The sequence below is a fragment of the Stegodyphus dumicola genome, chromosome 4, assembly GCF_044657685.1.
Source record: "Stegodyphus dumicola isolate Sdum_Otavi_A_Nest chromosome 4, ASM4465768v1".
NCBI classification, from domain to species: Eukaryota; Metazoa; Arthropoda; class Arachnida; order Araneae; family Eresidae; genus Stegodyphus; species Stegodyphus dumicola.
Window position 1 is genome coordinate 255130086 of NC_140771.1, and position 14011 is coordinate 255144096.

The 14011-nt window shown below is 31.9% G+C and overlaps 1 protein-coding gene across 1 annotated transcript in view; it reads left to right on the forward strand.

Moving 5' to 3' along the window:
* Positions 1–14011, forward strand: part of LOC118187526 (putative pyruvate dehydrogenase E1 component subunit alpha, mitochondrial) — a 56025-nt gene that overhangs the window by 11836 nt on the left and 30178 nt on the right. The window contains exon 3 of the mRNA XM_035357769.2: positions 5378–5551. Coding sequence (XP_035213660.1) covers positions 5378–5551 — 174 coding nt within the window. The remainder of the gene's footprint in view (positions 1–5377; positions 5552–14011) is intronic.

Consider the following 14011-nt stretch of genomic DNA (forward strand, 5'->3'; position numbering starts at 1 on the left):
ATGTAGTATTTCATCTCAATATGCTTCGTCTTTGATATGATTTAAAACAAGTTCCTCGTCATTATAATTCGCTTCCGATAACGAAGAAAAGTGACAGAGGTTATTGAAAACAAAAAAAATTTCGATTGACAAATTAGTCGGTATTCTTGACACAGCAATTATAGGACTTGAACGGTGGAACTTTGTAACTGAACAAGAAATTATGTCTGTTTAATAGAATTAAAGAGAAAGTATTATCACATGAAACGAAGCAAAACTTAAACAACTTACATTGAAAGAAATGTTTAATAAAGTAAACAAATAAATATTAAGCTTTTTCTTTTTGCAAATTTTGATACCCTTTAGATCATAATTGTTCTTTATTTCATAAATTACGGTTTCATATTTTTAATTTTATAATTTCTGCATGCCATCTTACGAGATTTAAACTTATGATCTATAATCCGGAAAAATCGATAATCCGGAATCGCCGAAGTCCCGACGAGTCCGGATTAACAACTTTTGACTGTATTATAAGGCCAATCTTCCACGTGTATTATTCTAAAGTTAAATTATAGTTTAGTTTTATTTTTATACTTTTTTACATTAGACCCCGAGTGGAGGGTCAGTGTATTCCGAAGTACGGAAGTTATTGTATATAGAGAAAAATAAAGGGTTTTGTATACCCTTCGTCTGTATCCTGTCTACTTACCACAATTAGTAAACATAGCTTTAGTAAGCTCTCTGTTCCGAGTCAGGTCCTTATATGTTCCCGAAGAAGGTTAGAAGGAACATTGAACCTGATAACATAAATTCACAAAGATAAGAGTCAAAAATATCTTCACTAGTGTTGGTATCCTCGAGAGTACGTGGAGTTCCGAAAACGACCAAGCAGAGTCGGGAACTGTACTCAGGTCCTTTGCAGTGAAGCTGTCTCCACTGTGATAACTTGAAGGCTGTGTCGCTGATAGCGTTAGCGTGTTTATAGCAGTTCATTGACGACTGTAAAACATGTTTTGGAACTGTCCTGACAATACTGGCAAATAAAGTGTGTTTCGATACTTCATCAAGTGTCGTCGTTTTTCACTGCAAATGCACACGAACCCCATACGAATGTGAAGGAAGAAAATAACGCAACAACTAGTGTCAGAAGAGAAAAAACATAACAGTATCATTACTTGTCAGTGTACAGTTGCTGCATCACCAGCATAAGCTAAAGAAAAGTGTTATCCTGTTGTAGGGAATGTGGTCATTTCAGATTCGTAGAGATTATCAATAAGTACTTGTCGTTCCTTCATGAGCACTGTTTTGAGCTGTTCATTAGGTTAGGTTAATTGACTAAGGCAAAGCAAGTTGAAGGCTATCTGCCTACGGAGAAGGATCCTTCCATAACAGACTTATTAAGGGAAACTGACTTGTATTTATGTTACACATAGGGAAACCCACATAAACTATCATGCAGCCAACCCATTAGCCAGAATTAAAGCGAAGTTCAAATTATTGGCATTTAGCGACTTTTCTGCATGACTTCTGGTGGCTCATAAAGCTGTGAGACATTTAAATAAGAATTTGTTTATAATGCATTGCATATGACGAGCACATTTCACACAGTTGGATTTAGGTCAGGAGATCATGCTGACCATTCCATGTCTTGAATTTTCTTGTGTAAAACACTATTGTACTCTAAGGTCTTACACTTGTCTTCATGAAAAGAAACTCAGGACCAAGCATCTCTATAAAGGTATATAGGGAATATGATTACAGTATTGCAGTACTGCTGACAAACTTTTACCTCCATCTAGTGTCTTAAGCTATGTGCTTGATATAGCTTTATGCCTTTCCAAAATAATGACATCTGAGAATATTTATGGGGTGACTATGCATTCTCATCTCTTACCAGTTGATTGACACCTACAATCACTGGTTGGATTAAATTTGCTCTCGTCTGAAAAGAGCACTATGCTGTCTGTCAAATCTGTGTATGTGTATGGAGCTACTGCAAATGGACAGCTGTTAGGGAAACATTGTATGCTAGCCATCAGGGCAAAAGACCTCCTTGTGTAATCATGCTGATTGACATGAATTATTCTTTCCTTATTGGACCATATGACAATCTTGTGAAAGCACGGTTGAATTCATCAACTATCACTGCACCATTGAACAGCAGTGCCTGTAGCTCTGAAGATCACTCAAGTGTGACGATAATGTGGACAACTCTAAACTCTTGAGCTACACTTATAACATTTGTCCCTTTCTCCAACTTTTCAAAAATTCTGTACTAAATGAAGTCTTCTAAATATCTTTGGGTCTTGTTGTCAGAGCTTAAATTGCACCGGAACCCACCGAAGCCCAGCTCCAGTCTTCTCAGTTTTCGAGATAAATTATAATTTTAGCTGGAGCGCGCCGAAGCCCTAAATAAAAGGTCTCGGGCACTTTTTTTGTGCAAATAAACCACAATTTTAGCACAAAAATTTTGTTTCAATAGTAAACATGTCTTAAAAATCCGATTCTAACTTCTGAATGCAAGTCTATCTTTCCATCGCACTCAAGCCTTGCACAGAGGTTGAGACTTTTAAGGAAGGAAAAGCCCCCAATTATATGTGAAAGGCTTATTCTCCAGGCTATGCAATGAATTTATGAGAGCGGGTAAATTTTGTATGCCTCAAAGAACTAAACGTGACACCCTTCCATGCTAGTGACAACTAGTGAGTTCTGCAGAACTGTAGACTTTCTGAATGATGTAACCAAACGGAGGGACCACCGCTGCCACTTGTACCAAGAAGTCTTATATTTATTCTCACGTTGTAAAGGAAAAGTAAACAGGGAAAATTTATGCTTGACGGCTAGAATTATATCGACAGGGCATCGCGATCAGGAAGTCTTGAACTTTTCCCTCTTTATCTTCAAAGCTACACTTTTCAGTTAAATTTCTTTCCATACCCTCATACTATTCCTAGAATTCTCACTATTCTCCTTAGTGGAGCTTTAATCGTTTTATCTTTTTTCCTTGGTGTGCTGCAAAAAAAGACTGATACCTGTCATCCCCTGGAATAGTACATTTTATGTATAATCAGGGCTTAAACTCAGACGGAGATCAGCTGAGTTGCTTCTTAGCATCCAAGTGGAATTGTAATTCCAGACGATGCCTCAAATTCACGAGGTCCGATACATTTTTTTTCTATTTAACTATTCTAAATTAATTTAATAATTTATTAGATTTCTCTTTACATTTTTCTTAATTAAAATGTGTTATTTAAATAATTAATTTAATTTAATTACTTAATTTAATCAAATTAAAATTAATCTTAGTTTAAATTTATTATTTAATTATTAGCTTTTTTTTTTTTTTTTTTTTTTTTTTTTTCTTTCTTTCTTTTCCTTCCTCACAGTCTTCCATAGAGCTCTGGCACTTCTAATTTTAGAAATTAAGCACTGCTTGTTGTAGTCAAGAAACATACTTAGAAAAATGATCTGTGATTCTCTGTATCTTCCATGCAAGTGTGTGTGTGGTTATGCAGTTTGCTTGTAAGGGCATCATGTGCCTTATTTGTGCTTGCATAGTCTTCCCTAATGTCCTGATGAACTTTCATTCAGCTGTTGCTAATATATGGAATGTTCTGTCAATTTCCTTGTCTTATCCATAAATTTTGCATACTAATGTATTTATCTGTTAAATCAAAAGTTGCATTTTCATTTTTTAATGTAAGAACAAAACATAAATGCTGTTAACCTTTAGATAGAAGAATAGTTAAATAAAAGTCCTTTCAAAAAGTAATATAACATGCATACGAGCAAGTTTCCCATAGAAAGTTCTTCACAAAAGTATCCCTCCCCTTAGGCAGATAGCCCTCGAGGGCTTTGCTGTAATTAAATAAACCAACCAACCTTTCAAAAAGTGTAGTGGAAGACCATTGAATCCATCATAATGGGGTTCTTTAAAACTAGCATAGAACTTGTGTGAATTCTGTAAATTTAATTTTTAGGTACATGCGTACTATCCCATCAACTGTGAAACTATCACCAAGTAACGAAATTTAACGGCAATTAAGCGCGTGGGAACTTCATAATATATGTACTTTCTTTTGTTATAACCCAAATTATTCTTGATAGCCATTTTTTGCTTTTGTGAACAAGGATATAAATTAACTGTTATTGCTATACTTTTTCTTTCATTTTGTAAAAATTAAAATTTGGTAACTGTCTTCTACAGAATACCAAACAAAGAATTATTTTCAATGTTATGGGATCTTAACATAAAAAAAATAGTGTATTAATAGATACAACATAATCAGCTTATTATGGCCAATAAAACATTAATACATTGGAACCTGCAAGATGTTTGAACTCGTAGCATTCTAAATAGAGCTATCATTAAAATCAGAGAGCTTTACAAAAGAGAACTTGATAAAAGCCTTTTCCTGGAGTGGGTCATACATTGATTGTTTATTGAATAAAGAGCATCAGCTCTTTCAGAATTCCACAACTTTCGCAGGATAACCTGCCAGCTTCATGGTTCAATGGTATACAACTTTCATGGCTAACGGGATAATATGTAAGTACTGATTTTTCAGTTATGATAAAGATCGCTTTAAATAATTTACCATGTGTGCTAATTTCTTCATAACATATAGCAAATCCTGAAAACATAAAGCAAATCATTGTTCTTATGGCTCCTAGCCAATTCGTATCTCTTTTTGATTTCTTTACAATTGCTTCACATTTTTCATTTTGAGGGCAGTTGACATGATTTTTTTTTTTCTTCTTTAGGAACGTAAAAAAGGTACTTTCTGATTATCTATACCCCTACCGAAAAGTCACAAATCAGTTGATGACTTTATTGAAAATTTATGAACTCGTTTGAGGCTATTTTTTCACGAGCTAATGCAAAAACTAGGCATTGGCTTGGTGGAAAAAAAAATAAGGCTGTTGTACAAATTTGGCATTGTGCATCCTCCAAAACAGATGTGCTACACACATACCTTAGTTACCACATAAATAATTTTTGGCAGTGTCGGGTTGTCGCATAATTATTTTAATGACGTACTGTTTATGTTGTTGCCATACTGTTCATAAATGGGGTTTTTTCCCCCCAACTATATGGTGGGTTGCAGATAAAACGTTTTCCTTTTTTGGAGCAGTAACAATTTTAACTTGAATTGTACCTTTATATGAACTCTCACTGTTTTTAATATTGTTTATATACCTTGAACTGTACCTTAAGAATTTGATGGAATAATCTGAGGTAGTTGGTGGTGATGATATGATTATCGGCTGTTATTCTATAAAATTTTTGCTCGTAAATTTATTAACCCTCCTTAAAATAAATTTATTGATATTTTACTTTGGTAGCTCTGGAATAATTATAATAATATTTTAATATATTTTTTGAATATTTCAGCCATACAAACTTCATCAGTTAGATAGTGGACCTTCTTCTGATGTTAAAGTCACAAAAGAAGATGCTTTAAAGTATTACAGAGATATGATGACTATTCGTCGCATGGAAACTGCGGCAAATAGTTTGTACAAAGAAAAAATTATTCGTGGTTTCTGTCATTTATATTCAGGCCAAGTAAGTAACTGTTCTATTTATTTTTGCTTAAAAAATAGGTAAAATTATGAGAAATTCAAACTTAAATTGGAAAAAAACTTGTCTTAATATGGAAAGTGACATACCCTTTTTTTCTTCAATAAGCAAAAATACTCTGGTCATCTCTCTTAAAATAAAGTTGTTCTTTAAACTGATATCAATACGAGACGAAATATTGCTTGAATCTGAATGTCATATTGCTGTGCTTCTTTTCTACATAATTCATTTTCAGGCTGCTGTTTCACGAAGCTTTCTGTAAAGTATTGCAGTACAAAGTCAGAGACCGAAACTTTATTGAATTGAGATTAGGGATTTTTCTGGATCATTATTTTGATTCTAGTAAAATGATGTAAAAATTATAAAAACTTTGAAAAAAATTAAATTGTGGTTTATGAAATAATGAAGCATTTATGACCTTAATCAAACTTTACAAAAAGAAATTAATGTTTATTTTTTTGCTTTATTGGATATTTCAATGCAAGTTGTTTAAAGTTGCTTAATTTTTTGTGCTGACACTTTTTCTTTAATTCTATAGCTAGAAAAAATTTTTTGTTCAGTTACAAAGTTCCATTGTTCAAATCTTGTACTTGCCATATCAAGAATTCCCACTAAATTGTCAATCAGAATTGGTTTTTCTCAACATGTGTATCATTTTCTTCGCTATCGGTAGTAAAATTTTCTAGATTTAAAACCATAATACAAATTTCACCATCTGTTAGCTGATTGGTGCATTGTCATCACAATGAAAAACATCTGTTATACAGTACAAAGTCTGTAATCCGGACGTCCATTATCCGGAATGATCTATAATCTGGACCTCAAAGTCGCAAACCTTTTTTTTTTTTTTTTTTTGTATGCTTTACACATGTGCGTAATGTCTTTAATGCTACGCATGCACATTTAATGTTTACGCATGTGTGTTTAGCACAAAAAACGAAGCAACTTAAACAACTTACATTGAAAGAAATGTTTAATAAAGTAAGCAAATAAATATTAAGCTTTTTTTTTTTTTTTTTTTTTTTTTTTTTTTTTGTGTGTGTGTAAATTTTGATACCCTTTAGATCATAATTGCTCTTTATTTCATAAATTATGGTTTCATATTTTTAATTGTATAATTTCTGCATGCCATCTTACCAGATTTAAACTGATGATCTATAATCCGGAAAAACCTTTAATCCGGAAGCACCCCGACAAAATCGGAATTGAAGTCCCGACGAGTCCGGATTATGGACTTTGTACTGTATCATCTTCATTTATCACTTCTCCACAAATTCCATTAATTGGATAATTCCTTTTTTTTTTTTTTTTCTTTTTTTTTTTTTCGGTAATATCTGAAAACTTTCAAATTTGTGGCTATCATCATAAAGCGTAGCAACCTTTGGCTATAAACTATTGGCAGTGTATTACGAGTGTTGTGCCACTAAGTTAAGTCTTCCTTCTATCGCATGTCAAATGATATTACTTTATTAATTTCTTATGCTTATTTCCGCATATGCTAAGGCTTCTCTGAGTTTCAAATAAGTAAATTGTCAGATATACTTATCGTGGCTTGGCAGCATTGTACCCTATTATCCAGTTTGAGTTATTTGCCAATCAAAAAGCTAAATTATTTATCATACGGATTTACACTAATAAATTGTTGTTTCTTCAGTTATGGAGGTACTTTTATTTAGTTCCAACGTCAAATTAAGAATTTTATTCAGAAGAACTGTGAAATTGCCATGTGCTAAGCATTCATTGAAAAAAAAAATTTTTTAAGTTGCTGGTGATCTGGAGGTCCAAATATTGAACATCTGGACTTTGTACTGTATGTTATATCTTGTTTTAAAGCAAAACTTAACTGCTATTTTAATTATGACTTTATTGTTAACTTTTGGAGTCACGCAACTCTTATTTGAATTTATGTACTTCATTTTCCATCCTAAAAATAATAAAACACTCTATCTGCATCTTTCTAAATTAATCCATGTCATATGACTCTTGCATGATGTTCATGATGCAAATTTTAAATTTGAGAATTAAAATTTATTGTGAATCAATAGAGATAAAATGTGAACCAAAACCGATTTATTTCGAAGAAAGATTCTATCTTAGAGAGGTTTTTCTTCTTTGTCTAGCTAGATGGCTGTCACTGTTTTCTGTCTTCTGCAGCATCTTAAAAATTTCTTAATCATTGTGTGTTTTGTTCCTTTACAGTATGTTACTCTTTATTAATAATGATGTAGATTTTTTTAATAATTCAGTTTTATTTTCTTATCTTTCTGAATAAATATGTTCATTTTCTATTAATAAAAATAGAGCTGTTAAGAATAAAAACTGAAATTCATTTCTGACATCCAAATTCACAAATATGAAAGCATATCTTATAGTACAAAAACATACATATTTGTATGCATGTATACATATTATAAAAGAAAGTTATTGCAGGCAAGCAAAAAATGTTAAATATTAATATAATGAAAATGTATAAATTGATTAATAATCTAATTGTGTTGTAGATGAAAAATGTAAATATGCTGGATATCAGATGACATGTAATATGTATTTTATGTGAACTTTTATTTTATTTATTCGTTTCATTTGGAATGATTTGCATGTGAAAGTTTGTGAGAAAACTGTTAAATTTGGTCCTGTAAAATACAAATTCCAATCATTCTTAAAATAACTTATGTGCATATAATTTAGAACAACAAATTCAGACTCTGTAAACAGTGTCACTAGATGTAAGTGTTGCACTTCTTTATCCTTTAGTTGAGTCTTGCATACCAAAAGATTTTTTTAAAGCCTGTCAAAGAAGTGCGAAGGTTGATCATGGTCCGGATCCAAAATGTAGATTATACACGTTATTAAAATTTTCCAGTGTATGTTTTACAGTGGAAAACATGATTCATTTTATTGTTTTAAAGCTAAAAAATTACCGTTTTTAGAAAGACCAAAAACTTTTTTTAAATAAGAGGCATTCCTTTTGCTATTTAAAGGCTGGTCACTGTGTAAATACATGCAGGAGTTCTATTAAATGTACAATTTACCATAAAAATTGCAGTGTAATTGTGTTTGAAATTGCCTAAAAATAAAACAAATATTAAGAAGCCTGTACTGAATAGCAGTGGAAAAGAAACTTGCAAGGAAGAAAGCTCAGTGAATCTTCCTAGAGTTAGTAACTCACTACAAGGACTTCTGTAGAGCCTGAAAGCAAAGTTAGTTGGAAATAACTGTACGCATCGTGTTTGAGCTTTATATGACACAGCATCGCAAAAATTGTATTTAAGGAAAGTCTTAATTTCTACTCTAAATCTCATATCTTCTAGACATCAGGTTTGAGCCATGCCTTTTTTGGAGGAAAAAGAATACCTGAAAATTTATGTAACATCTGCAAAATTAAGCTATAGAGCTAAGATGAGGATTTTACTTGTACTTTTGATATCTATGAGCAAGATATGATTTGTGATTCTTTACCTTCTCCCTTAAATGACCTACATATTTCAGTCCAAGAGATTACCACTTTATGATACAGAAAATTCATCAGGACCTTTTAATCTTTTAATTGGTGCAAGTTTCATTAATCTTTAATTGATCTTTGAATTGTCCAGTTGATTTTTCACTAGAAGAAAGAGAATACTTTGTTAAAGGATGATCGAAGATACAAAGTTGCCTTATTGTGAAAGGGCAATCATACACCTCTCTTAACCAATAATTATGTAGCAGTAAAAAGACTTGAAACCTCGACTCAAAAACTAAATGCAGATAAATTATTTGATACCTATAATTAGGTGACCAGATTTTAACATTGGTGAAGCGGGACACCATTGACTGGGGGGGATGAAACATTTGGTCTGTATGGAGCAACACAAATTTTCATAGAACCAAAATATAATAAAAAATATTGTAATATATTTTATTTTAATTTCAACACAAGTACAATTTACAAATATAATTACATTAAAAGAAATTATGTATAGTATTATTTTATTCTTTGGCATATTTCTCAATTTGAATGAATTTTTTTTAGTAGATTGCTGTTCTTGTTTGAAAGGTTATGAAATTTTTCACAGGAATTTGTTAAATTATATTTCACACATAAAATGGCCTTCAAAGTCTCAACACTTAATTGAGATTTTTCTGATGTTTGCACTTTATTTACCGTAGAAAAAATAGCGCTCAGTCACAGCATTAGTTCCTGGTAAGAACAGCCCATATTCCACAGTTTTTAGTGCATTATTGTATGGAGCATGGTTTGTTTTAAAATGATGAAATATTTTTAAACATTTAATCTCTATTGTGATTTTCGCTGATGTCTAAGGTTTAACCTTTTCCTTATCAATATATATTTTAATAATGATACCTAGTTAAAAAGATCATTTTCATAAATATTACTATATGGGAAATTTTGAGTAATATGATCGAATGATTTTTGCATATTCCAATTAAGTTCTTGTTTTATAATGTAACCCAATGAATATGTTCAAATCATTGTAATGTACCATCCGCTCTTGTAAATAATCTGTGCAGTTACTATAGAACTTATTAGTGTGATTCATGATATATGCACGATTTATTCCACATTGTTCTTCTAGCTGGCTTATACTATTATGGATAGTTAACGGAAGAAAATTATTTTCTAACCATAATGTTTTATAGCATTTTGAAAAGAACTGCTTGATTGTGTAAAAAACTGGTCAAATTTTAGAAATTTCTTTTTCAGAAAAGGATATTTTCTAGGATATATTTATCCTGTGATAGAAAGTAGGATTTCAAAGGATAGTATATTTTCAAAATTCTTTCGACAACTGGCAAAAGAGCTAACCAGTGCATTTTACTGTATCCAACTATTTTCTGATATTCAACTTCCGCAGTTTCACAAAATTCTTTAAGCATTTTAACACGCACGTGCATATATATAAATAAGAATATATGTTAATAACATTATTTTCGACATCTAGTGGGCAACAAGTCAGCGGCTGTTTGAATGGCGTTAATATATTATGTGCACTGCAGAACCAACACCAATAATTGTTTGATTAAGGTTTTTGTTTAATTTATAAAAAATATTATTTATACCTCGTCTCGCTTTTCCTGCAAAATTTCCGTTCGTGTTGTCTGCGCAATATGCAATCATAAGTTTTAAATTGTTCGCCTTCCTCCCAAAATATTCATAATGGAACTGAAAATTATTTCAGAAGTTTCGCCAGGCAAAGAAACAAAATCTAAAATTCTAACTAAAGTACATTCCTGTGTTTGATGCATCTGCCAGGCAGATTGGTTCCCCATCTTTAAACCAATGCTTAGAACCCAGGCTCAATTAACTAGAACTCCTCCTAAGTCATCCCTGATTTAGAGAATTTATAAATAATAAAAATATTATTTATACCTCGTCTCGCTTTTCCTGCAAAATTTCCGTTCGTGTTGTCTGCGCAATATGCAATCATAAGTTTTAAATTGTTCGCCTTCCTCCCAAAATATTCATAATGGAACTGAAAATTATTTCAGAAGTTTCACCGGGCAAAGAAACAAAATCTAAAATTCTAACTAAAGTACATTCCTGTGTTTGATGCATCTGCCAGGCAGATTGGTTCCCTATCTTTAAACCAATGCTTAGAACCCACTCTCAATTAACTAGAACTCCTCCTAAGTCATCCCTGATTTAGAGAATTTATATATTGTACTGTTGCAGATATTGAAAAGGCCTATTTGCAGGTGAGTGATCAGCCAAAGGAACAAAACTATTTTAGATTCTTCTGGTGAAAGAAAAAAAAAAAAGAAAGAAAGAAAGTAAAGAATTTAAAATAGCATAACTCAATAGGTTGATCTTTGGTGTGAAGAGCAGCTGTTTTCTTTTGAGAGCAGTCTGAGATTATCATTTGGAAAGATATTTGAATGATGCACGATATTCTACAATGTTTATTTTCTAAAGTTCTACACTTTAAAATTTTCAGTAAGTTGTTTGCCAATAATTTGAGGAAGGAGAATGTTGGATTTCAGATGACATGTAGTTTGTATTTTATATTATTTACTTATTGTGTTTTGACCAATAATAATTATTCTTAGTTTTGTGTCTTGGAAGTAGCAACAAAATAACTTTTAGAATGAGATAAAAATATGCATTTTACACATGCTGTCTGAGTTTGAATGATATTGCAAATCAGTTCGCATCAATAATTAATCTTTTATTAGTATACAGTTAAATTTTCATAATTTTAAATTTAAATTAACTTTATACAAATAGAGACTATTTGTTGAATTCAAATTGTTTACAAGAGAGATGTTTTATTTAAGATCCAAACCTATTTTCAAATATAAATTATATTTCTGAATTTGCTTATTAGTCTCTGGAGTTCATGATACGCTGGTGGTGTAGTAGTTTATTTTGATGCATAAGCAAATGTACTATGCAATCTCATATCATAAATGCCTCACTTCATGAACAAATTATCAAAACAAAAATTGCCTCAAGTGGTGAATGGTGTTTCAAGTTGCGAATATTCAAATTAGCAACATATGATTTTCAAAGGTGTTTTCAGGTAATCTATGCCACATAATTAACAGTCTAAAAGTTCTGGAAACATGATTTTAATATTTTCCATTACTTAACCCTCATTAGCAAAGCAGGACCATAAATTTGACCTGAAGGAAATGTTGAATAGCAAACAGAAACTTTGAACATTTTGACATTTGTAAATTCTTTTGTTATTTATGATATTGCATATCTAAGCAAAAGAGAGGACTACGAAGTTAACAATTGAGAGTGGCAAAATTATTTGAGGGCCATAAAAATAGCTCAAACCAGATCCACTTTACAATCATATGTTGCTAACTTCAAAAGAAGCAACAAAAGGTAGGTATCTACCTTTTAGGTATCTACCATTTGTTGAAAGGTAGATATCTACCTTTTGTTGCAATATCTTCAGAAGAAAGGGAAGTATAGGAAATAGCCTAATTCTCTGATTCATGAGACTTGTGCAAAATGGAGTAAGATGTGAAATTTTCAGGTAATGGTATCAGGTTCAATGTTTCTTCTTACCTTCTTCGGAAACATACAATGACCTGACTAGAACAGAGAGCTTACTAAAGCTATGTTCACTAATTGTAGTAAGTAGACAGGATACAGACGAAGGGTATACAAAACCCTTTATTTTTTCTTTATATACAATGACTTCCGTACTTCGGAATACAATGACCCTCCACTCGGGGTCTAACTTAAAAGATATCAAAATAAAACTAAACTCTAATTTAACTTTAGAATAAGATTGGCCTTATAATAACAGAAAGCGTATGTAGCACAGAGACTGTGAACACTACGATACGTTTAATTTATCAAGAGGATTAAAACCTCTGGCCTGGAAGGCAAAGTAGCAACTGCGTAACTTCTAAGGTAAGCGGCCTGCTTCGAACTCACGGCTTCCTCTCTTCTGCTTGGCAAAAAGGCCACACTTAAATACTTGGCGTTCGCCAGACACTTTGCATAAACTCCTTCACGCTTATAATTCTGGCCGGAAGTAGAAAATAAGAAGTGATAGTAAAGATTTAAAATAAAATAAACGTTAGTAAAACTTAAGATCCTTACATACTTCCCGCCAGAGTTAATTAGTTTGAAACTGAGGTCTAAAACGACCTTGTTGAAAACTTTTAGCTCTAGAAACTAACGCGAGGCCAAACTTTTACAATCATAACTTAGCTAGAAACTAGAAAATTTTAAAAGAAAGAAATTTGTTACAATAGCAGCTCCCGGAATATACAACAATCTTTTTTCTTTTTCATCTGTACTGCATCAAAACAGGAGCTTTATTCAATTCTGGTTCCTTCCAGAGATCTGGAAGGAAAACTAGTTTAATGAAATGTTACAGAATGACATTGCAAGTAACATATAGAATATACTTTTCTTAACATTCTTATTTCATTCATGACTATTTTAATTATCTCTCCCCGTGCTCTCTGACATGTGTTGTAAAAACACCAAACACGAATGTGTTTCTGTCTATGTGTTCAACACTTCCTCCTACAATAAAAACACTAACGTGTTAAAATTCAACATAACGAGACCTCTTAACACACCCTAATTTCAACTCTAGACCCTGAGGTACTATTCTGAAAGTGGCTAACTCTAAAGTGTAGCGTCAGAGAGCCTAACTACATCATTCAACCTTTAACACATATTCACCATGATTTAATCTTTACAGTCACACGAATAACAAATTTTTTAACATTACTTTCACTTTTACCATATCACGTTATTTCTAAACATTCAAAATAACAGTTCACATGTATACAAGAACATATCAAGATGCCGTTAATTTTACACATTTGAAAACATACATTAGTAGTACATTGTTAACTTCTATTCTTTTCAAAGCAAGTGCCAATTCTTTCTACATTGAAATAATACTACATTTCAAAAAGTCTTTCAGACTAAAACTTCTTTCTTGTTAGAATGTTTTAAATAAAATT